Source organism: Gallinula chloropus, assembly GCF_964237585.1.
Source record: "Gallinula chloropus genome assembly, chromosome: 7".
NCBI classification, from domain to species: domain Eukaryota; kingdom Metazoa; phylum Chordata; class Aves; order Gruiformes; family Rallidae; genus Gallinula; species Gallinula chloropus.
In genome coordinates, this window is record NC_140092.1 from 4,132,392 (window position 1) to 4,158,905 (window position 26,514).

General features: G+C 42.9%; 1 protein-coding gene across 1 annotated transcript; it reads right to left on the minus strand.

Moving 5' to 3' along the window:
* Positions 1-6,674: 6,674 nt before the first annotated feature.
* Positions 6,675-25,919, minus strand: WDR1 (WD repeat domain 1). Its single transcript, XM_084266734.1, has 15 exons — positions 25,788-25,919; positions 25,364-25,485; positions 21,428-21,518; positions 18,340-18,487; positions 17,110-17,290; positions 15,434-15,511; positions 14,619-14,699; positions 14,266-14,499; positions 13,354-13,443; positions 11,991-12,145; positions 11,268-11,355; positions 10,162-10,272; positions 9,512-9,685; positions 8,364-8,508; positions 6,675-8,089 (listed from the first exon to the last, which is right to left on the minus strand). Exons 1-15 carry the CDS (start codon positions 25,801-25,803, stop codon positions 7,980-7,982), a joined length of 1,824 nt encoding a protein of 607 aa, XP_084122860.1. The 5' UTR covers positions 25,804-25,919; the 3' UTR covers positions 6,675-7,979.
* Positions 25,920-26,514: the final 595 nt, after the last annotated feature.

Genomic DNA, 26,514 nt, shown 5'->3' on the forward strand with positions numbered 1-26,514 from the left:
CTGGTCATCGACTCTTGCACAGTCCAGCTGTGACGTTCTCTGTGCATTCGTGGTTATCAGGGGAGGGTCAGCAACTCTCTACCATTCCAGCTCTTCGTACAACTGATTTTGCTGCCTTGCTATACACTGCAGAGTTTACTTCTGCTCTCACTGACTCTGCTAACCTAGACAATAATAAACCAAGTTGTGTTGACCACAATAAAGAGAAATTTGTTTAACTTTTTTGTTAGTATGATCTGGTCCCCTGATATGCTCTGGTCCCCTGATAACTAAAGGCTCCTTTGTTATTATTTTGTTTCAGTATCAAAGCTGCTGCACAAACCTCCCCTGTTTTCAGGCTTCAAAGTTTTTCTTAACTGATCAAGTGCCTCATCCAGTTTCTTAGCCCTGTTGAACCCCTACACTGCCCACAGGTGCCAAAGCTCCAGTGTGTGCCCAGCAGCTCCTCCTTCCCAAAGACTCATCACCTTGTCTTTGATTCAAGTTCGGTCAGGGATCACTTTCTCTGGTCTTGTAAGGAAAGACTGCTACAGGTTTGCCCTTGAACACAGGCATATAAATATAGTAAAAAACCAATGGATGCATATTCCTGACACTGCCTATCTTTTAATCTCCTTTTCTAGGTAGTATGTCGTAGAAAGAACTGTCTTTGCTGGCATGGGGATGCTCTGACACGATGTACTACTGCCTACCAACTCCTTGCCAAGCAATCTTAGTCCCTGCTAGACACACTGTCCTGTTCTGTGGGACCTTGCAAAGACCTAACAGAGATGTGAGCCACGTTTGGCCGGGGCTGTGAACTGCCCCGGTTCCTGCGTGTGCTGCAGGTGGCGATCACACAGGGGAAGGGGTGAATCTTTTCCAAACCAGAGATGATTTCGGTGTCAGTCTGGGTGGACAATCGGCTGAAAATCGCGAGGAAGGCCGGGGTGGGAGATGCACTTGGCAGTGCTGCTCTGCCACCTGGTGCTGGAGCCCTGTCCTGGCAGGTCACCGCAGCCACCCTCCTCCCTTCCTCCCTCCCTCCCTCCCTCCCTCCCTCCTTTTCTCCCTCCCTCCTCCCGGTGTGCCCCAGGGTCAGAGCTGGCACCCAGCGACACGGCCGGCGCTGCAGCGAGCATCCCAAGACACAGGATCACAGAACATACTGACTCAGAAGGGACCCGTAAGGATGATACATGCACCACATCGCGACATGTGGCCCTGAAAGTGCCCTTTAACCCTTTAGGGCTTCCAGAGCTAATGACTGTCATTCCCCTTCTCACAGGGCAGTGCTGGTGACTCAGCTGTGGGCTAGAACGTGGCAGCTACTGGTTGTAAAGGTGCAACCAGTAATTAGCCATTTTTTTTACATTTGTGGGCTTTATTTTCACTTGTAATATCTACATCTAAAAAGTATCAAATATGTACATGTATGACCTGGTTGGGTATGTTCTCAACCCCTTCCTTACGCTGATGTTTCTACTTTACATTTTTATGTGATAGGGGTGTTTCTGTAGTTGTAAACTGAGGCAGGGCTTGGTCTGCTGCAAGCACTAAAATTCAGTTTTTAACTGCTTCAAAGTGGGTTCTCCATGAATAGTATAAAAAATACTCTTCAGAAGGGGCTCTTTGCCAGCTCCAAATAGATGCTGTTGAGAAATCTGTAGATTATCTGTGTCTAAGTACCTTATGCTTTAACTTACTTGGCTGCAGCTACTTCTCCACACAATTTCCCCATCCTAAAACCACTGGTCTCACCTTGTGGGGTCGTACCTGGGTGTGACTGCCACCTCCAGAGTCTTTGCAGTAATGGTGATACTGAGACCCTCGCAGAGCAGCAACAGGCCAGTGCTGCCACCCTGCAGTCAGTGGATGTATGATGGACCTGTAGAAGAAACGTATGTAGCAAGCCCCAGGTCCCAGAGAGGTGGTGGAGACCCAAATCCCTGGAGATATTCAAGGTCAGGCTTGATGAAGCTCTGAGCAACCTGATCCAGTTAAAGGTGTCCGTGCTTACTGCAAGGGGCTTGGTCTTTACAGGTCCCTTCCAACCTAACACATTCTGTGATTTCATGATTCTGTATAGGCTGTGCAGTTTGCAGGCTGCATATAGGAAAGAGGGTACAGGAAACAAAGGTTAAATATGCCACCTCAGAAATCTGTGCCATTTCTGGCCCATCTTAGGAGCATGTCAACAGCTGTCAATACTTACTTGGCCTAAATATTCACCCTTGGCTTCCCTGTGGAGGTTCCTCCCTTCCCATTTTAATGCTCACAAGTTTTATGGAATAAAACAAACCAAGTGGAAAATGCTGAGACCTGGCTGACACGTTAAGCCACTTCCAGGTAGTCAGATCCTCTGACAAGCCAGCCTAAATAATGTTGATAAGCCATGTTTTCAGGGCTTGCTAAACACAGGTGACTCATTTGTTCATGTGGAACAGGCTCGCTGGCAATCATGCAGACCGGGCAATCGGGAATGACAAGCATTTCTGGGTACCCAAGAAGAAATCCCTTTCAGTGCCAGGGATAAACTGCACTTCAAACCTTTATCTTGCTCAAAGGGAAATCAGAACGGACCAGACTGTGATGTCTGACTGCCCACGGCGCGAGGTGGCTGGTCTGAACCAACAGCAGGTAACGCTGCTGCCAGTGCATGCATGGCTTGTGTTTTGTGTGTGTCTCTCCCAGGTTTGCTTGAACCTACTGCCAGCTGTGAATCTCCTCTCCTGGGGATGTAATTGCTATTACAGCTACGTGATTATTTCAGAAATAAAGGCGGTAGGTTCAGAATGAGTTTGTAAGTGAGGCCTGTTCCTCAGACTCGACGCGCTTCCTGCAAGTCCCAGGCAACTACGCCACCAAAACTAAACAGTTTCTCCTCCTGTCTCTGCTTTAACAGAGGAACAGGTTGGTGCTTCAGGTACTTATAACAATGAGGGGCTGTTGTTAAATAATCTGGCACCCCATGACAGAAAAAGCTCCAGCACTCAATGCCTTTTGGCCTTGGTTTGCACAGACAGGCCTGCTCCCAGACCTCTGTGTGTGCTGAGGAGCTCTGGAGAGGAGAGTGGTGGCCATCAGGAGGAAGCCATTCTAGGGTCTGCCTGAAAACTGGATGCATAAGCATCTAACAACTGGAGTCCATAGGGCTCCATAGAGTTCTTGAAATAATTGGCCAGTGTGATTATGAGGTAATTAGGTACCATCCAGGAAAAAATCACTTTTGTAATGGGAGGGCCCTGATGACTGGAAAAAGCTGATGTACCCCACACACTGCTGCAATCTTGGAGAAAAGGAAAACCCAGGAACAAGAGGCTAATTCACTTCCACTGCAGTCCCCAAAGGGATGCAGGAGCAGCTCCCACTGGCTTTAAATCCTAAACACTTGCAGGGCAAAGAGCCAACACAGATGTGCCACTGGCAAATCACATTTGACCACTTGATAGCTATGAATTGCACCACTGATAGCAATGCAGATGAGGTGAAGGACTTGATGCAGCTCTTCCACACTTTGGGCACCTTAGAAGCTGAGGTGTGTTGGCTGAAAGAATGGACCATGGGGCTAAGAGAGCAGTGATCAAGAATTTAACATTCAACTGACAGCCAGCAGGTAACAAAGTATTCCAGGGGGACAATATACCAAGACCACAGCATTCAACCTTCTCCTCCTAGCAACAGAAAATGTAAACAAGGGACAGTGGCCACACAACTCAGCTTGGAAATCTCAGGTTGGACATCAGGAAAAGCTTAACAGAACAGAGTACTCAAAGAGGCTGTGTATTTTCCATCCCTTTAAGTTTTCTAAGACTTGGCTAGAAAACAAAATGCAGCTGATCTGGTCTAGTAGTGCTCATAACCCTACTTCACATAGGAGAATGGACTAGATGGAGGGATGAAGGGGATCTTCATGGTCCCTTCCACCAACACACCTATGAATTGGTGTGTCAATAAAAATATTAGTGTTTCAAAGCAACTGCTTTCAGCATGCAAGAGACATGCATTTATTCATCACAGCCTACTTCCTCAAGGGGAATCTTGTCAGCCCCTCAAAGGGGACCAAGCCTGTCAGATTTCAGGGACCATCTGGACCTCTTAGTCATTTGGCTTGGGTTTAGGTATTCCTGCGAGGAGCAGGGATGTGGGATTCAATGATCCTCATAGATCCCTTCCAACTTGAGATACTCTCTCGTTCTAGGATTCTTTCACTGATTAGCTTAATACCCAAGACTCTCCAGGGAGCTTTGCACTCTTAGCACAAGGATCTGCTGTATACATGAGAACTTGTGATTTGCTCTCAGCCCAGCCAGTTAATCGCATCATTCCACTCCTGGGCACAAGGCAGGCACCTTTTTCTCAGTATAGCTTCCTCACAGATAGAGTGGTGGCTAAATTTATCATAGGGAAAAGGTTTGATCAGCAAATCCTTCCTTGTGCTACAACCATGAAACAGTATCTGCAGAGGGGTACTAACGTGCAGTAGGAGAAATTCTTGGCCTCTCTGCTTAGCAATGTGGCTTCAAAAATTCAGTCCCAGCTTGAAGAATCACACAGCTTTGGTGTTTTACTTCAGAAAATTATTCCTGTAAATAAAATTGTCAGGTAGTTATCTCGCTCTGAGCAGCTCTAATAGCTAAGAGCAAAAGCATTTAGCAGAGAAGTGGAGGCATCAGAACATGTGGGTCTATCCCCAACTCCATTGTGTGTCCAACTTCCCACACTCCAAACTTCCATCTCCTAAAGGACTTGTGATGTCCTTCACCTTTCCATTTACCCGTTGACAATTAAAGATCTGGTTTAGGATTTGCTAATATTCCCCAGAACAGCTGCTGTTAGTTTCTGGCTGACAGTATAGACCAGCTTCTTGGAAGGCCAATGTTCTGTACAAGCACAGCAGAAATGGAACAGGCAACCAGGATTAAATCACATGTGAAAGGGGGAGGGGACAAGAACCCCAGCATTACAGCCTTGTGAGGAATTACTGGTCACGTTAGTTCTCCAAATCTATTCCTGGCCTAATTAAGCTGCATTTTCACTGTAAAGCAGGCGAGCTGCCAGTGGTGAAGTGAAACCTGCTTTCCAGTAACTGCCAGCTGGAGCTCAAAAGCATGTGCATGCTTAGAACTCTTGAGAGCAAGGGAGCTTGAGGAGCCATGTTTGGGCAGAGCTTGAACTAGCCTTAAAATACAACTCTTAATATAGCCACACCTAAGGGTTGGGGGTTTTTGTGTTTGGGGTTTTTTTTTAAGTTGCATTCCAACTTACAGCCTAATTTCATCCAGTGTCTCACATATATACTTTTGAGGTCACTACAACCTGTACAGTACTGCTGAAGAACAGAACTTGGGGTCATGGAAGCTTGACAGTGAATGGCTACACACACCCCCCCCCCTCAGCTCACAGAGGCTGAACAGCTATGGGTTTCAGATGGAAGATGGCTGTTGAGGAGAAAAAGTTACTCAGTGATGCTCTTCTCCATACAGCTATCTCCAGAAAGGTCTACATTCTCTTTAGAAAAGGTGTCTTGCTTTCTACTGGCAAATAAGTAGTCAGTATTCACTCCCCTATTAGAAAAAAACCCAAAACAAAACCAGGCAATACATCTGGCATTTTAATCTATCAGCAACAGGCTTAGTGAAAGAACCCCCAACTTTGAGGTTGTTTCTGCAATTGAGGGTAGAAAGCAAGTCCCACTAGAGCTAGGTGCTCCTGCCCATTGCTGTTTCTTGAATTCAATGCAAGATATTTTAGTCTGGAACAAATACAAGTAATGCTGGGGCCTGATTCAGAGCAGTACAACAGGGGTCTTTCAGTCAGATATGCTGGATGAACAAGCAGCCTGCACTCTGAAATTTGGTCCAGGAGAAGAGTATCTTTTGAGTTTTGTAGCCAGAATTTGCTATCCAACTGCATATCCCCTATTTAGACCTTAAGGAATGAGAAGCTCAGGCTGTAGGCCAATAAACAAATCCAATGGAAGCCAAAGCACGAGCAACCACCTCCGCAGGCAGGCATCTAAACACAAGCCTTCATACAGGGTTTCTAGCTAGCAGGCAGTACAGGGGCTTCCAGGAATCAAAAACTACCTCATCCTACACATCACCTTTCAGAGATGGTGCTCAAGCACTGATACACAGGAAGAAATGAACTTGTGGTGGTGGAAAACTTCAGGGAATTACAGCACTTAAAAAAATACACAAAATGTAGATTTGTCAAGTGAATTTCGTTCTTTGTGCATAGATATCTGCATAACTCCCTCAACACCCCAATCATTACTTAAGTGGCACAGATTCAACTACAACAGGAACCCACTGAGCAGATTCAATAGCAACTCAGGGAACCATGCATAAATTGCACAGGGACTGGCACAATGACAACAGCAGACCAAGCTTTAGGGGCTAGACCCTGAGAAATCTTGGTCATTTGGATAAAATGCCTAATCTCAAACAGGCCCTTTCACAAAACTTCTCATCTTTGGATTGTTAACATACAGACATGCAAAATGGAGAAGCTATGATACAAAATAGTCTGATGCTTAAATAAAACCTATGTCAGCTGTCCTAAAGGACATGTTGACTTGCACACCAGAAGGTATCTGATCACCCCTCCTAACATTTTTCTTTTTAAAAAGATGTTTCACCAAGTAATTTTTGACAAGCAGTATTTTTTCAGCAATTGAGCAATGGTCCACAGTAGGAGAAGCAGCAGAAGCATTTTATTTGCTGTATAATTAGTGTCATTAGAAATATGATTGGTAGAAAAAACCCAAACACACAAGTCCACACAGAAAGGAAAGCTTAATAAAAACCAAAGACCACTGGAGGGATGGTGGTGGTGAAGATTTGGCAGGGAAAAAGGTTGTGGTTGGTTGGTTGGGGTTTTTTAACTCTTACAAAGTTCTGGACAGAAACAACTTCCTTCAGCCAGAGATGGTAACAAATCTTCCTACTACTCTGCATCAGTGTCCTCCTCTGCCCCTGTTAAGACTGCTAGCCTCAAATCACTTAAATGCATGGTAGAGAAGAGAACTAAACACAAGATCATAATCTCTTCCCAATAGAGAACAGCTTCCAGGCAGCTGCTCTTCACATGCAAAGGCATAAAACTTACTCAGCACACAGTATCTTCTCAAAAATCACTTCAAGTCATAACAACGCTTCACTTTAATTCTTGTATTTTCAAAAAGGTGGTAGAAGTACTGCATTTTTTTTTAAACAACAACATGCTTCTCCTCCTTCAAACAGAAAATATCTTTAATCTTTGAAACAGAATGATTTTTTTTCCTCTGACATTGAAATGACCAGACATTCTTAATTCAATGATAGTAACAAACGTGTTTCTGAAGCAAGAAGTTGCCACAACGATTATCTGTAAACATTATACCCACAACAGTAAGTACATCAAAACCCCACACTTCCACCTTAAAATAAACCACAAAGCTTTGACATGAAATACATAAAAAGTTTATTATGTATGTACCCCATTTTGTTATCTGGAGGAGAAAAATCTGAGGCAACAGTTCGGTGCAGTACAGGGAAGCAAAGCAATATACAGTAGCTGCACACAGCTTGATTGGTTTCAGATCACAACTTAATACTCTTGCTATGACCGTTAGTACAGAAATGTTCTGTAATTAGAAAAAATGAGAAGTATTACTCTCATGCTGTACAGTCTCATGTTTCTTGGTTAGAAAAGAAGAACTGATTTGAGTTTGAATCTTTCACGCCTAAATCTCTCACACCAACTTGCTCGGCTGTTGCCTCTGGAATGTTCAGCACAAAGGTTAAGCTCCAGACATAATTTAAGTGCTTTTCATGTGCAAACTGTTACTGGCTAAAGCTTTCAAAGTACATTTAATTACAGATATGAACACCCTGTAAAGATATGAGGATATGATAGCAGACCCAGAGGCCGATACAGATTCTTTAAGAGAAATGCTATGTTCCACTGCAGTAGTTCTAGTCCCTGATTAGGTCCTTCCAAAGAGAGGGCTTATTTCAATTGTAGGAGATAGACCACTCTTTGACAGAAGCATCATGGGATGTTGTTACCAGAGTATGTTCATCCAGCCACGCCAAGCCGCTTACGTGATGTAGCCTGTGAGCATCTGTGTGAAAGAACAGGAGGATTAGGAAGGCTAGAGGCTGACAAAGGAACTGTAACACTTATCCCAAACACCATCTTCAGCTGCATTAAACACTAGCAGTGCATTTTAAAAATGACTACAAAAATAACATAATAGAAGAGTTCTGGCTACTGTAGCTAGAGAGAGTAACATGAAGACTCATTTTTTTGGGGGAGCATTCAAAGACTGCTTGCTCTGAGATCTAACATGCAGTATCTAACAGCTGTCAAAAGTAAGATTTCTGAAGGAAACATACCTGGTATCTTGACTCTGGTCTCTGGATCACTTACAGTCCAAACATATACCATCATGTCCATGCCCCCAGAAGCAAAGTGTTCATTGTCTGGCGACCAGGCAATGCAAACAATTTTTGCGTGGTGCCCGTAAAAGACGTTGTGTTCCTATTGCAGGTCAGAGACACAGTGTTATTTCGTTAGCTGAAGCTACTTCAGGAGACCACTGGCTTTTAATGTGTAGTATCAGATGCCCTAAATCAAGTGGTGACTGCATTTTATGCTAGTTAAGCACTTCTCAGGCCCATAAAATCCAAGCCTTTTGTTAAAAAGCACCAAGGCTTTTCCTGTGAAAGCTGGATCTGTAAAGTGCATGTGCAACAAGTCACTTCTTGCTTTCAGGCTTTTAAAATAATGTCACAAGTTCCTAAACGCAAAATTCTTTCAATTTTAACTTTGAAAGTGAAACTTTTTTGTGAGATGCCATTTTTTAACTTCAGTCAAAGTTTAATGACTTTACAGGCTGATACACATACTGACTGCTCAGCTGAAAATGGAAATTGCCATTTTTTGGTTCTTGGTTAAAAGACACTAGATTGAAGAAGATAAAGCAAGACTCCCTGCTTTAATGCATCCCTTTCACTGCTTAGTTCTTACCACAGAACTGTCACAGCCAGCAGAGTTTCATTGCCAGCTCTATTTATTCATTACATTTTAGTATACTGCATGATTCCTATCAAATTGAGCCTGCATTCATGTCCATTTTACAGTAACACACACGAATTCTCTAACAGGCATGCATTTTGTCACCTTTTTTCCTTAAAAAAACCCCACCACAAAACCAGAGACCAAACAAAACACTAGTGATTGAGCTGATTTGAGTAAGGAACCTGTGTAATCTGCAGCCTTTTGTATCTAAATGCTGCTAATCTGTGGCAATCCAACACCTCCCCTGTTTAACTACAGAGTTGTTATTGGCAGGGTCTGAGTTTCCCCAGTAGCCAGCCTAGGCTGCACATTTCCCCACCTATTCTTACCATCTGAAAGCTTCCCACGTGCTGCCTAACAGTCAGAGAAACACCAACACTGAACAATCCAGTCTCACCTGCTACACTGTCACCACAACAGACTCAGACACAGGCTGGCAGTGAGTTTGTACAGAGATTCTTACCGCGTAGCCATCGGTGACACTAAAGACAGTGACAACTTTGTTTGCATCACAGACTGCAAGAAAGGCACCATCTTGAGAATAGGCCAGGTCAGTAACAGGACCTTTAGCTTCCAAAGACTTCTCATCAGTTTTCAAAGAGGTTCCTTGAATTGAGTACAAACGGACAATCCCATCCTGCAAAGTAATAGTGAAGAAGGGGGGGGAAGGTACAAAGAAAAAATCACTGTGCAGTAGAAACAGGGAGGCTTAGTGCATTTCTGGCACTTTTTCATCATTTCTATCTGGTAGCACTTAGAGAAGAAACAGTGTGAAGAACCTGTCACTCATGCTGGCTACAATACATCAAGTCTAGAGTACAAACCCAACTTCTCAAGTTTGCCTACTTTAAACACACACTGGGGGGACAACAATTTCACAATTTAAAAACAGCAAATACAAGATTAAAAAGACAGGTATTAGGTCACAATGGTTGGGAAAACCTGGGGAATGAAAGCCCAGGAAGACCAGTTACACACAGTTTATTTGTTACAATACTGCTGTTGTTGCTAACTGCCACCTACTACTCCTCAACACGATACACCTAACATTATTAAATGCCTCTGTTACTAGTTCCAGTGTTCAAACTATTAGTTTTACAAGTGCAACCTTACCGCTCCTCCCACTGCTGCTGTACCTCCTCCAGGGTGAATGGCTACAGCTTCTGGCTCATAGCCAAGGTCATCAATTGCAAAACATTTCTTCTTATCTTTCATCAAGACAATCTGCAAATAGAAAGCCAGAAACTAAGCTACATTGCTTAGCCATAAATACATATCCACTCTGATTGCTCAGAAGTTTACTATATGCTGATCTTAAGGGAAGAGTTTTTCTTTTTTTCTTTAAGAAAAACAAAAGATAAAGAAATGCCCACATGTAGTGATGAACTGATCTGTAGAGGAGTACTTATGTGCTCTGAATTATGGTAGCATGCTCTACTGCCTTCAGTTTCACCTCACTTGGTTTGAACATGAAAGAAACATGGACAGAACAGTATATTTAGCAATGCTTACTCCCTGGTTCACTGTTAAAGGATGGGAGGCAGAACCAAATTAGCAGCAAGTTAATACTGCAATGTTTAATTTTAAAGGGCTATTTCCTATGGAAAACAGGTTTGGACAACACTGCTAGAAGTCCCAAGCATAAAATCAGCATCCATACAGAAGGCAGAAATCATTAGAAGTTAAGCACACCTTGATACAAGACAACCCTGGTGCAATCCTCTCTGATTTTGCATGATCTCAGTACAACTGGCAAGCAAGCTAGAGCTACCTATGCTGTACAACAACAGTAGTTAATTGGTTAGTAGGACTAGTTGTGAAAAAAGCCACAAAAATAAAAAAAAAATGCAGGAGCATTTTTTTGGGAGCATCCTTTCCCCAAAATTACATCACTGAGAGATCAGGCAAGATCTGCAAGAGCATGACTCAGACTGGTGCAGCCTTCCAGCCCAAAACTAGCAGCAACAAATTCAGATGCATCCACACAAGGGAACATGTGAAATTCAGATCTATACCTAAGACTGTCAAACAGAATAGGCTGCAAAAAGCCAAGCCTATCAAGTATCCTGCTTAATTATGTTCCCCATAGCTCTTATTAAAACCTTCTGGAGATGTGCAAGGTGATCCCACACTAAGTATGTTTGTTAGAAACCACCATGTTACCATACACATATTATTAACAGAGTAGCTATGATGATAACCCACAAGTTAATACTTACTTGCCCAATGCACAGAACTACAGTATAACCACCAGGACCCACTGCTAAACATTTTGGTTGGACATCCATTTTCACAGCATCTTGGCCACTGGAAGAAGGCATGCCAAAATGGAGCAGCAGAAGGGACAAAGCAGAAAATAAAGTAATTCCATTGTTTAAAATTACCTATTCAAATCTTCACCTGCTAGTGATCAAAAACATGCTTTTTTTAAAATATATATGTATCTGCAAAGTTTCTTTCTGTTTTCTGTTTAAAGCATTAGTACCTGGATCAAGCAGAGGTGGAGGTCAGTGTTTCTACACTAGAGCCTAATTTTTTTAAACTGACTAGGTAAGCTTAACAGGATTCTTTAAAATTTTTTAGCTTCAATGGTATTTTCCCCAAAGAAACAAGCAGCTGTGTGTCCCAACCCCCAACCACGTTACCCATATTCCTTACTCATAAAACGGACACCCTCCCTTCCCAACAGTCCCTGAACTAAGCCACCTGATATGAGGCAGATCTCAATCTAACTTGTGGAAAGGATGAGAAATTGAAAGGTCTGGGATGCACTTCTTGCCACAGAAAACAGCAAGGTTGGTAGAGCAATCCTTTCTAGTTTCCATGGCAACATAAAACCTGAATAAACTGAAGCATAAAATTTACCATATAAATCAACAAAATCCCTGCTGTAAAATAGTTAGGGCTGTAATACTACAATAAAAGGCAACATTTTAACTGACCTGTAGTCCCTCTTGCTAAGGTTGGTATAGCGCACAGTGTCATCCATACTGCACGTGACCAGCTGATCCATTTCATCCACTGCCATTCTAGAAACCTGGTTTGTATGGCCTTTCCCAGAAAAGCCATCGTTCTCTCCAGTTTCAGAATCCCAATAATGTGCAGAATAGAATTAAGGAACATCTGAAGATACTGGTACAGTCAGATACAGCATAATGAAAAGGTAAATAGCTGACAGAATACCCAACATTAGAGCCTCTTGAGATTTAGTCCAATCTGTGACTCAAGTCAGTGTCAGCTACAACACACTGCCCATTCCACTGGGTTTTTTAGCATCTCTAAGGGTGGAGACTTTACAAGGTCCCTGGGCACAACCTGTACCCAGGGTTCAACCAACCTCACACCTTTAAAGAATTCATTAAGTGAACCTCTGATGCTCTGTAATGAGCTGAACTATGTACCACAAACAGTAGCAAATACTGGAAGAATTACTATTAGATCTGAGAACAGGACATATTTTTTTGAGTAATTATAGTTACAAGTACTGCAACATCGGCTTTCCCTGATGTTTTTTATGTTAACATCAGTTTGAACTATTAACGCTATCTTACAGCTCTGCAAAGACAGAAATCCTATATTTATAGTGGTTTATGCCAATGTGACACCATTGTAATGGATGAAGGACTGCAGTTTTATTTATAAGCTTCAGAACATTGAAGAAAAGCCAAGAGTCTTCTAGCTGAACACATCTCAACCTCACCCTTTAATATGCCCTTTGAGAACCAGGCTGCACTTCCCAGTGCGTTGCTCCAGAAAGCAACAGGACTGAAATAGAGCTTTGAAAGAAGTACAGTTCCTCTTCAGTAGTCAGAGAGCTTGATGACATTTGAGACAACAAATATATCACAGCACTACAAACATGTGCTTAAATACAAGTGGGAAAAACACAGCTCTAAGAAGAAATGCATATTTATGTGTCAGAGAGATCAACTAGAGTTTATCTTTGTTTAAAAAGAAAGTGTTCAGGACAAGACAGACACATGACATTCACCACATGCTAAGATCTACCTATCACACACAGCTGCAAGAGACAGCAATACATATTTTGCCTGTATGACAGAACACATGGGAAGTTACAAGAGGCTAATTTATGTATTTACTTGCTACCAGTGCTAACTATCTAGCACAAAGTGACAGCTGAAAATTAAGAACTGGCTTATACTTTTAAATTTGCTTGCTAAATATAAAATATTCAAGTTGCTCAAATTGGTTTTGTCTTTGGCAAAGTTTGGGGGTTTTTTTCTTCTCCTGATGAGCTCTCTTGGGCTGTAAGGTTAGAACAAGTACCACTACCATTCAAAGGATATTAATATGACCATCATTACTTCCAGAGTAAATATAGGACTTTCCACCGTTTTTATGCACTGTAAGACACTGAATTGATTTACTATGACCCTGTGAATGCAACAGAAATAGTAGTTATTGATAGGCAATTTTTCATCTTAACACATGCATAACTCAAACCTACCTGCAAAGAATTAGAGGTTATTCAGAATAATGCATCATTTTATTCACATGCACTAAGAGTCATCCAGAATACAAATCACTAATTAAAAGTGCAGCCATTTGTTCTTGTAGCATTACTATTTTCATGTCCTACTCCTTGAAGAGAAGGAATAAGCATTGTGAATATCCTTATTAGCCTGCTGGGCCAAAATTCTTCCATGGCTTTTTCTAAGTTCACTTTTTCAGGTACTTTAATGATTCAGGGAAGAGGACTAAATATGGTCATGTACCCATACCAGCTACCAGAATTATAGCAGAATAGAAAGAATCTGGGACATCTGTTTCTAGTTCATGTAAAAATGAAGTTCCCGTGAGAGTGCTGTGTCAGCCAACCCTTTAATTCCTCAAATTAAAGCTCAATTGCACAGTAACCCTAGTCACCTTGCCATGATACACTAGCTCTGGTAGAATGAGACACCCCTGGGTTTCTATCCATGCTGTATTTCTTTTCTCTGGTCAAGAATGCTGAAAAGTTGCTATGAAAGATAAATTGTCACCTTAGTTGAAACTAAACCCAGTCTGTGTATTTGCACAAAGCACAGTATCACACATTTTAACTTCTCAATGGATGTGACTTGCAAGAGCCACACTGCTCCTCTGGCAATGCTAATTTAAGAAACTCGTTTTCCAAGTTACCATTCCACCTAGACAACTTCAACCACTGCACTGCAGAAACAAACAGTTTATTGCAGAAACTGGAGTTTAACCTACCTTTATGATGCGTAGAGGCTTATTGGGATTGTTCTTGTCCAAATAATTGATATAGCCAGACAGGGAGATAGTCAGTAAGTGGTCCTTCTGCCACAAACAACCCAGCTGCTGATCCAACACGTTTGATCCCATGTTAAAAGTACTGACAATAGAATTAGCACCAACATCCCAGATTTTAGCAGTTTTATCTCCAGAAGCAGAAAGCAACTGACTACTGTCAGGGCTCCAACTAATCTGTGAAAACAAATGCCACCACAGGATAATGAATGCATTTATTATTGCAAGGACTTCACGGTCCATGAAGTTGATAATGAAATACCACGGACCATTTGTGCAAATGAAGCAATACTTACAGCATAAATACCTCCATCATGAGCTTTGCCTCCACCAAGAGCACACACTTTCTCTCCCGTCTTCCCATCATAGACAAAGATCTTAAGAGAGCACACAGACATATAACTTAAGAGGGAAAAGCAGTAACAAAAAAAACAAAGAAGAAATCCCCAAGAACTAAAACACTGTTATTTGTATGTATCATTCTTTTGCTCCATGGCATGCCTGCAGGCTTATCAAACACTAGATTTTCAAGAGGCAGGAATACTCATGCCTCTTTAATACTTAAGACAAAACAAATGAGATGAGAATTGGAAATAAGCCACTCTGTACTTTGGAGCCTGACATTTGAAATTCTGGAAGATGTTCCATGTTTTACTCTGGCTGTGATGGCAGCTGCTTAACACTGCAGTCATGGGAATCTGCCTTATTCCAAGGAGGAGCTACCTAGGGTATCAGAGCATGTTTGACCTGCCCTTATCAGTAGGGAGCCCACATAGAGCTGGGTTGCTATGAGTTCAGTATTTCAAGACAGACTTCTTGGGATCATAAGAAGGGCATAACATGTTCCAAATATAATATGTTCCTGCCAAAATAATCTGCTAGAGAAGTAAAATGCTAGGGAGATGGCATGGGGGGAAAAAAGCGGAGCAAGAGTGATCTGCTTGATGTCATCTTTATAGGAGGACTATATGGTTAAGCCAGTCATTTCTTGGCATAAAAAACCCCAGCAATGTGAATTTTTCATTATTAATCCTATATCTGAAATGTACAAGAAAAATATTCTCATACTAAAATCACCAGAAAAAAAAGATGATTTTTATTTGTTTTTTACCTGGCCATCTGCACTGGCTGTAGCAATTCTGTTCCCATCAGGAGAAAACCTCACACAGTTGACAAACCGTGTATGGTCCTGTAGGAAAAAAGTGAGAATCAGCACAAACCTTTGCACACAGAAGATAAGCAACAATGAAGTTCTCTTATACACGAGTCATACATGGACCATGTAGGAGATGCCTGCTGTAGACAATTGCTACACAGCATGTTTAGCCTCTATCTGAAGAGGATCACAAGGATCAAGAACAGTCCTGGGAAGGAGGTGTAACATCAATACCAATACTTCACTAGAATTCCATTTCTGTGAGATTATGTTAGTGGTAGTTCTGTGAAATAACCTGGCAAGACTGATGTATGCTCCCCAAATAGACTGTTTACAAGCAGGAGACTATTCAAACCATGCTAACCAGGGAAACACACGTTAAATAGGGAAGCACCACAATGAGGCCAAAGCTCCCATGCAAAGAGATTTGGGAGACTATTTTTAGTATTATGAAAGGCAGGTTCTAACCTACTTTCTTTAACTATAGATTTATTTTTTGTTCTGATGATAACTCAAAGCTCCAATCCAAACCATGTAACAGCCTGTACCAGAATCCCACATATTAACTCAAATGCCACTTTAAAAGGAAGATGTACCAGTCTAAACAGCACTGGTAAGCAATTCAGACTTCAGGGTTCCAAAAGAACCAGCTTCACAAAATGCAACTATCAACTTAAGTTCAGAAATATATTAGGCAACTACATCATTTCATTGGATTGTAGAGCTCAAAACAATTCCTTTTCTAGAGCTGGAATGGAATCCTTACTGAAGTCAGTGTATGGAGACTACTGAAGGCACATACTTAAAAAAATAAAAGGCCTACTACTGTGTTTTTAAAAATAATATCAAAACTAAACATTTTGAATTCACTACTGCACTAGCATCCAGTATCACTGAAAGGGTTTTTTAGAGGCAAGAGACATGTCATCTTCCATCAAAAACAGCTGCAGAAGCTTTTGGGGTTTTATTTTTTTGGCTCTTAGTAGCAATGAGTGTCTTAAATGTGATAGCTCCAGGCTTTGTTTCATTTACATAAGAGATTTTAACTACCAGAATAAGAAACAAAGTGAAAAGGCACTTAGAAACAGAAAACCGACCACAAAAGTTGCATACCTATTCCTCGTTGTAGAAATCCATTACTTTTTCAAACATCTACACTCACCCTTTCTAAGCTGCTCTCAGATTTCAGATTTGAGCACTCTTAAGTAGATTGGAAAATGCCATTCACACCACCACATTTCTCAAATCACACAACATGGAGAGCATTTAGAAATTCTACTCGTGTCTGCACAGGGAAGCAGAGCTCAGAGAGCACCAACAGGATCAAGGAAACATCCTACTAAAGTTATGGAAGAGGATGAAGAGGAAGAAAAAAGTAAATAAACTGGATAAAGTGCTTCAAGTTTTCTTCTTAACCATTTATCTGTTTTCTTGGTCTGAGACAAGGCTTCAGCTAAACCCATGCGTGAATATAAGAAAGCCACTTGACATCAACGGCATCTCAAAAGGAGGGAGGAGCTAAGAAGTTCTGTTATAACAGCTACTTGTGACAAGAACTACAAGTTTGCTGGAAGGCTTTTAGTCAACCTGCTGCACAGCTTAACAGCTTTAACATGTAAATTTAAACTCACACTTATTGTAAACTTGAACTTGAAGGGCGGTCCCTCGAAGAAAGCAGCACAATTGTCATCGCTGCCAGTAGCCAGACGATAGGGTCTTGTTTGCTTAATGTCCACGCTATTGATCACTTTGTTGTGCCCAGTAATCTCACCAACAGAAGAGCCACTATCCCACAGGAACACAGCTCCAAATCTAGTTGGAAAACAAAACAATAACTGCAATTCATAGAAGTTACATGTAGATTAACTCCTCGAGCATCTGCGAACAGGGGATTTGAGTGCACTCAAAGAAAAGAAATTAGGTCATCTCGTTAATCTCATGCAAGCACATCATAGCTCCCTGAAGGCTATTTGAGATCTTGCTGGAGAGAGAAACTAATCTTCAGAGGGAGACAGTTACTGAAGGGGACAGACAAGCAAGTTTTATGTATAAAGCTTCTAAAATTCAGAAATCCAAAGCACATTCTTCACTAAGACCACTGGAATAATTTACTGCTTGCTTTTATAAACTGCCTAGTCACTACACAGAATGCAGGATAACAATGACATTGGAACATTTAGCCTAGATTGGATACCATCAGTATTACAATTATTATTACTTAAAAGGTTTAAGGAAGAACAAAAGCATTTTTGTCATACTTACTTTAAATCACCTTAAAAAAAAGAAATCATTATAATCAATACAGTGATGATAAACTGCCAAGAGCATTGCTATTAAAAGGAAGTCCTATATAAGCACCTCAGCAAAATTACAGCCTGAAAGTGCATCCACCTAACAGGAAACTGGCAGTTTTTGAAGTAGGGAAGTAACCCTACTGCACCCACCAGGGGCAGGTGGGGGTCAGAGTGAAAGAAGAGGGAGAGCAATTATCTTATGGTTCTCCCTCCTCCCTTTATCTCAATTTAAAAAAAAAAATCATCAAGAGGCATACTGAACAGCTACCACTGAATGCAATACCCACCTCTAAAAACCAAACAAGACCCACACAATTTTTAAACTGAGCAATCCTAACAGACCTGCATTTTCCAAGTAGTTTTACAGCTATCAAAGGCTGCATAAAGAATTCTGCTGCAGAACAGTACAACTTGAAATCTCGACAGGGGACAAGCTATGATTATCTTTCCTTGAAGAGTTAAAAGCTTTCTGCACAGAACCTGCTTCATTAGAACACAAGGGTTTACAGTATATGGATGCATATATATACACACATATACACACACATCTGCAAAAGAATTACTCACTTTTCCCTTCCTTCTCCAACCACAGCAATTCTTTTGCTGTCTTCAGTCCAGGCAAGGTCCTTTATTTTTCCTGCAAATGGCTGATACTCATACTTCAGTATGTGTTCCTTCTGTGTAGTATCCCAGATTCTCAGCTTTCCAGAGACATCTGCCATAATAAAACAGCATCTAAGTACTGTTGGTCCAGCATGCCTCAGTCACACGACTCAGCAATCTGCCAGGACACAGATTTTTCAGGCACACTGAACACTTGTACTGGGGACCCATTATCCTACTGCATTAAAGCTACTACAAATCCCTTGATTTAGGAACACTGAAGACTACATCTGTTTCACTGAATTATGGTTTTAACCAGGTATTGAGGTTCAAGACATGCAGCAATAAAGAACACACAGAGACAACTTCTGCAAATAGACACCAAGAAAAAAATTGCACAATAACATCAGGCAGTATGTGTTACAACAACAACAAAGACCAGCAAAAAACCCAACCCTGAAACCTCCAAACCAGCCCCCATCCCCAGCAGCTGTATAACAGCTTACCTATGCTTCATTGGAAAGTAAGCCACCCTACTAAAAAAGTCATACCACCAAAAGTCACACCTCAAAGTCATACCTCAGCTTTACTGTATTGTCAAAGCAAACCCCTTTTGCATACAAATACCAGGCATATGTAAACATACCAAGAGATTTCCACCCACAGAGCTTGATTCATGCACACTGACTGGCATTTTCTGCACAGAACCATGTATACCCTGAATGTTGCAGGTGGCTACCTGTGTTATCTGGATTACTACAAAGGAACCCAACAAAATATTCAAAAATGGTAATGTCACCAGAAGCAGACACAGCACAGGTCATAGCAATTTAAGGCTTAATATCATGAAAGCTTCCTTGGTCAGTCTCCTTTTGGCATTACACAGCCCTACAGATTGCTTCTATTCAGAGCAATTACTGTGGCACAGCACTGTAACCAGAGGAATTGTTCTATACACAGAGAGGTTTACATATCTCTAATGAAACGCACACAGCAAATTCTGTGTGTGCTGGAGCCTTCGTAAAAGCAACTGTTGCAGAATAAACCATGCACCAAAGTATACACCTTTCACCTCAGCAGACAGCTTTTGAGGTCTGGTCACTGTTTACTGGTGTATCTTTACAGTGCAATTTAAATATACAGCAACCCTGTACCTTTGGGACCTGATCACAGACTCACTGTCTCCATTTCTGCTAAAAGAATCCTCCATTTCACATAGAGAATGTTACTGAACTGCAAAATGTGCATGTGGACTTCAAAATCTAATTCTTTGCTTCACCTATTAATAGAACACACAGAGCTTAAACTTTGTGGCACCTCCCATTACTACATCTGTTATGGCTGCAGTAAGAGAAATTACCATAAAAGCCACAAAAGCGTATTGCCAAAGGTCTGCCTCATCCAGCACATGAAGTATTAATGCAGGTTGCATGGCTAATGCAGATTTATAGACAGAGAAATGAATCTTACATGTTGTTATACTTAGAAACAGCTTAAACAGCCTGATACTATCTTCAGACCCCATGCTCAGCAGTATCATGAAACTATTTATAAGTCACATACAGAAGACACTTATTTTTATGTGAAATATTGCAGCCTGAACTCATTTACTCAGGTATGACAGGCAACTTCTGGAAAAAGACACCTATGTACTCCCCTAGGAGCAAGGAGCTTCCTTAAGCTGATCAATAATAAAAAACTTCCTCACAACTCAGGCTATGTACACATTACTGGTTCCTTTACAGAGGACTGAGTATTTCCAAGGCTTCCAGAACAAACCAGGTGGCTATTCTTAGGGTTAAGCACAGCACAAACCTCGAGCACCCAGTCTGTATAATAAAGAATGCAAACTGGATTTTAAGAAGATATTCAAGCTGACATATGGTCCACACACAAGACAGAGCCAGAAAATCCTGGCTCTGCTTCCTTAGGGTGGTGGGGGAAGAAAAAAAAAAACAACCCCACACAACACAGGAGTGCTGTTCTGTCACAGTGTTGTTAAAGGTTCCCCTGCACTCAAAATATTCTAATACAGCTTTCTGATATGTAGGAAGCCAAGAAGGATAGTCCCCTTTTAATTAGGCAGAGAGAAACTCCCATTCTACAAAGACCTAAGGAGCTTGTATTCAGAATTGTTTTGTTTTCAAAGACAGTACATAGAAAGTACTTTTGTATATCTGGGCACAGCACTTGCTTCTGAAGGAGGACAATGGTAAGCAGATTAAAAATTAAAATATTTGCAGGTAATAAATGGATTTAAAGTATAACTTACAGTATTGTATTTATTAAACCTTCTACAACTATGTATCGGTCCTGCTCAAACGAGGCGTTATTTGAAGGAAGCTTCTATTTAAGAGGGTTTGTTTAGTTCTTTGTAAGTTATCAGGACCTGCAGCCAATTCTGCCAACAATCCAGGAATTTCATGGCATAGAAAGTTTGTGTTACCCCCGTCTCAGACTACTGATTCACATGCACTACAGAGCAACTGAGAGTCAACCTCTTTCCCTGCTCACTTACTGAAGAAAGATTTCCTAGTTCAGGTTACAAAGATAAGAAAAAAACCATGCCAAATCTTGCCAAGTCCAGTCAGGAAGAAAAGGGAAGGGAGCAGAAAACAGTACATGCTCTTCTAGAATCCCTCCCCTCCCCCAAGTATCAAAGTTTATTAATAAGCAGAAACAATAGCCCTGTATTTCAGAAATAACTATTAATTCAACTGCACGTAGACAAGTCTTCACCACACCAATTTTTTTTAATACTTCACACTAAGTATTTAAGTTCCCAGGTTCTTTTTTTGATTTCAATAATAATTTTTTTTTAAATACCAAGTGTGTCATTGAACTCACTGCTTTACAAAGAGGTTAGAGGAACAACTACAGAAATCATTCCTCCCTCAGGCACACGCACACAATTCCATTGAGGCATGTCACATTTGTGTATGGAAGATACATAGTGTGAAGCATTACTACTCTATTTTGCCAGTAAATTGTGTGTCAAACACTTAACAGCTCTGCCCACATATCTCATGCAGCGTGCACGTGGATACTTTACCTCCAGATGCTATGTAGAACCCACTGGGAGCGTATTTGGCAACCACAACCTGATGGGCATGCTCAGTGTAGATATCAGCAATTGCAGGATTCTAGTTTAAATGGAGAGAGAAGAAAGTTACAATAGAATCAGACACTGAAAGATAAAATTTGTATTTTCTCCTCACACTCCTCACACGTTTCCTTCCAGCTTAAATTGAGCTACTGTCTAAAACAGAGAAGTGCAGTAAGCAGAACACTGCTGTCCCACACAACTGAAACAGTTTCCAACAACTATCAATTCTAACAAAGTATTTCCTCCAACAGCCAGGACTCCTGAGACCCTTTCCTATCCTCTCCTGATGGAACATAGCGGGAAAAAACCAAACCACTCCAAAATAATAGGCCAAACACTGGACTTGCTTTTGATAGGGCTGGCCCAGGTGAGGCAGTTACCTGAACAGGATACTATACATGAGCTCTGCTTTGCAACACACAGCCAAAAAGCTCTCCTATAGCTGAGTACAAAAGTCAAGTATGCTGTTAACCACACTGGGTGGCTTTTAATCATCACCACAGTTACTCAAGATCACTCAGCAACCAGTGAGGTGTGCAAGGCTTGCTCCTTCTGGCCAACTGCAATCTGACTGAAAAAACAGTAATTAGCACTGGAAAACATGCATTCCCTCATATCAACAGTTATGATGGAATTGTGGAAGAGATTCACTGCTGCTGCACCAGGATTTTCTCTCTTCAGTCTTAAAACATGTTTTCAGATGCTTCAGGCTGGACAATAAAACTCTCAGTAGATGAGTAACATGCCACACATGAAAAAAAGGAAGATAAAGGCAAAAATCTGCTCTCAAATCAACTGTATAAAAAAGCCATTCTGCACATCTTCCAAATATAGTGTATATATGCTACAACATACACAGATGCACACACTACCCCCTTCAAAAAATTTTCTACCCATCAACAGATATCTTCCAGGTACCTTTTTATCACAACAAAAGTCCATTTTAACTGCAGATTTATCCAACCAAGGCAGAAAACCACCTGATGTTATGGCATGACTCAGCCATCCAATCAGGAAAAACTAAAACACCCGCTCTGTGTTAGAAAGCAGACAGTCTCCTGCTTGCAAGAATTCCTGCTGTTGCAGTACCACTGCATCTCAGGAGATGGAATACAGCTTACTCATGCAAGAAGGAGCCCTTTTTCATTCCTGCTTTCACACACTGAGTGTGTTGTAGCCCTACTTAAATCACAATCATCAGCATTTACAGCATACCCACTCTCCATTTTGTGTGCAGCTGGATTTTATCTCAGCAGACAAGGTTAGGTTTTCCCCATGCTGTATAATGTAGCTGCATCACCTGCAAGTTCAGGGAGCTCAAAAAAAAAATGCCACACTTTGTAAGAAACAGTATACATTGGTAGCTGCTACCTTACAGCAAGAATTTCCAGGAGTCCAGGAAGCTAAGGGGAGAGCCTGGACTTAACAGACTGATTTAAGGGGTTAAAACAAAAGATAGGCTCCCAAATTTAAGACATAGTAAATAGATTCAGGAAACCAGGCAATAAGTTAGAGCTGCCAATTTAATTATTCTTTATTTGAGAACATTATTTCTGCTTGTAAAGTTGAGCTTTTTGTCTTTAATATCAAAAAAAAACCTGAAACCACCTCACTTTAAAGAGATTTTAGAACAAGATCATACTGTTAGCTGAGACAAATGCAGTTCCTAATACTAGATTCAACAAGAAGAGTGAGTTTATGTGGCTTATGTCAAACACTGAAACCAGAGCCACATATGAAAGTGAGCACTTGAAGTTCCAAGCTTCAAAGCAGGTTCAGCCCCATGAAGATGTAAAGTATTAATGAGGTATGAAACCTTACAAATATCACCAGTCCTTCTGACTCAACAGTGCTTTTCCAGGACTTTTTCCTGTTAAAGGAAATCTCCAGCTCATGCTCAAAGATCAAGCACGAACCCTGAACACTATATTCATCACCACTGATGAGGTAATACTAGGTAAGTTCTTACTTAAGAGACAGGCAATTGCTGCTTTTTTGATGACCTGGGTTTTTTTTTAATTAAGAGCACAACCATCCCATTGGAGATTACATGTGGATCTCTCAGTATTTTGTTTGCTTCTGTAGTATTCAGATAAGGCACTGCTCTGAGTAAGAGTGGACACTCTTCCATGTCAGGTTATGAACAAACTGGAACATTCTCCAACATAAAAGCCATAGGGACAGGCTTTGGTCAGTTTTTTGTGTCATTCTGCAGTTGTCTGCAGAGCATTGTCACCTGTCACTTATTAACAGAGGCAGACTCTCCATGCCCCTTTAGGTAAGTTTGCTTACCAGCATGAATTACACCACTAACTGGAGGATGTATGGCTTCCATTCTAAATTCCTTTGAGAGTTTAAACAGCCTAAATTTGAATCCCCACAATCCCACCCCACATCTCCTCAGATCATGCCATGTGCTCTACATTCCGGCTCGTGCTGAGACTGACATTTGGACTGGACAAATCTTTGGTGAGCTGATTCAGGAAGATAAAAGCAAATTGTTTTCTACCAAATTAACCCTCCAAAATAGGGTCAGATGAGCATTAACCACAGTGCAAGGGAGGAGGTCACAATCCATAAAAGGGGCAAGAACTGTAACGTAAGCAGAGTGGCTTTTCTACCTCCTCTCATCATGCTGTGTGCCATTACAGCATTTAATTTGGGGGTTCTGGTTACAGAAAATTGAACTTTTCACAATACCAAGACTGAAATGCTACGACTACAGTATACCAAGACACTGAAACCACAGTGCAAGCTCATTTTTGCTTTTAAGTGGATGAATTTAAACAGATACCAAACAAAAAAAATCCATAAAGAATTAAGTTACTAATAGCATTTCTGTATTACAGCAAAGAGATGTCTGGATATATGTCTGGGTGTGACATTGATCAGGAAAACAGTTCATAAAAATTCAGTTTACAAAGGCTGCTTACAGAAGCAGCTATAAACAATCATTGCAGAGACCTAAAAAATCCCAGAGAGGTAGGTATGACCTGCCCCTCCTGCAGTCCAAATCTGCAGTAAGAGAAGACAGTAAATCTGGGGGAGAAACTGATTTTTTTTTTCTTAAGGAAGAAGCATTTACTTTGAAAAGTACTTTTGAAAGCCAGTAGCAAGACAACACCCTTAAACATGTAGAGCTTCCTCCACACTCCTCAAAGGGATGCCATCTTTGAACAAAATTTGAATAACTCACTTAACATCTCTCTAGTTACCAACAGAGAAGAAAAAAAAATAAACCAACCCAACAAAACCCAAGACATGAACAAACCTGAACCTCCCCAGCACTGAAAGCATTAACTGGGGCATTCTAACATTTAATCGATGAGGAGAGTGCCCAGGGCTGAGAACTCACCACGCAGGCAGCTTGCCACAGAGTCAAAACACTGACAACTACCTGGATTCCTGGAGTGCAGGAGTGGGGGTGGGGAGGGGAAGAAGAGCCTACAGACTCAGGCACCTAACAGATGGGCGTTTGCAAGCATTGACATGTTTCTCTTCCAAGCTAAAGGTCCGACACGGCAAACAGGGAAGAGAGATGGTTTATTAGGCAAACACAACGCTCAGCTGCGTACCGGCGATACTCGGGGAGATAAACAGGGCCAAGCAGGATATATACCAGCCTCTCGCCTGTGAATCCTAGGCGGAGAGGGGAGATAAAGGCTGGTTTCACCCAGATTTTTTTCCACGGGTTTTGCCTGTGGTTTGACAGCCGAGTCACGCACCCCTCTCTCCCCGCCCCCCCCCCACCCGGGTGCTCGCCACCCCCATGGGGATCACCGGGAAGCCCGGGCTAGCGGCGGAGAGGGGCTGGGCAGCCCTTAAGGGGAACTTGGGGAGAGCTCTGTACCGCGGGGCAAAACGCAGCCGGGGATACATTACATCAACGTTCCTGATGACGACGCATTTCCCATTGGTATAGAGAAAATTGTTGCCCTTCGGGTCACCGCCGATGATTTTGGAGACGCCTCGTTCGACCTGCGGGAGGCTGGCGAACACTTTTTCTAGGGGGGAAGGAGAAAACAAGGCGGGGGGGGGAAGGTGGGGGGAAAGGGGGGGAAAGACACACAACACATCAGACCTTTGACTTCCCCCCGCTCCCGGCCGCCTCGCCTCGCAGCCCAACGCCCCGCCGGGGCAGGCGCGGTCACTTGTTGCTGTCAGCAGCCTGCGAGGAAGCGCCGGCTCCGCGCCCGCCTGCGGAGCAGCGCCCGGCCGCCCCCGGGGCTCCTCACCGCCACCCCCCCACTCCGGTCTCCCTCCCTATGCCCGGCACCCCGCCGCTCCGGCCTCCCCGCCAGCTTACTGATCTCGTACGGCATCTTCGCCCACTTGTTACTGCGGCGGGCGGTGGCGCTGGGAAGGGAAGGGCTGGGAAGGGCGGCGAGCGCAGCCCGGCGCAGCGCAGGCGGACCGGCCTCCTCAGCTCGCTCTCTCTCTCCCCTCCCGCCGCTGCCGCCGCCTCAGCCCCGCGGCGCCCAGCGGCACGAACCAGGAAGCGCCCGCACGGCCCGCCGCTCTCCCCTGCCTTTGACCATATATAGTCAACTCTGCTCGCGCCGCGCCGCTCCCCGCCAGCCCGCGCCCCGCTCCCTCCCCCGGAAATGCCGTCGGCTCGGACGGGCCCGGCGGGGGCTGGTGCTGGGGCGGCCGCAGGAGCCAGCCCCGCCCCGGCAGGGCGCTGCGCGCAGGCCGCGCAGAGAGAGCGGGGTAAGCGGAGGAGCCACGGCGGGCGCCACACGGCGGCTCTGCCCGGCCTCGGGGTGGGCGCCGGCGGCCGGGCTGCGCATGCGTAGCCCCCCTCCTCCGCCGCGCATGGGGGGGGCGGCGCATGCGCGGGGCTGGGGGTGAAGCCGTGACGGCCGCTGCGGGAGAGGGCTGAAGGGAGGGAGGGGGGGCTCTGTCCTCTGCGTTGTTATGGGGTCGGGCGGGGAGGGAATCCGCGCTGAACCAGGGGCATGGGGGTGCGAGGAGAGAGGGGGGGGGGGCCTAAGGGCGCTGAGTTGCGGGTGTGATGCTGGGGGACACCCCCG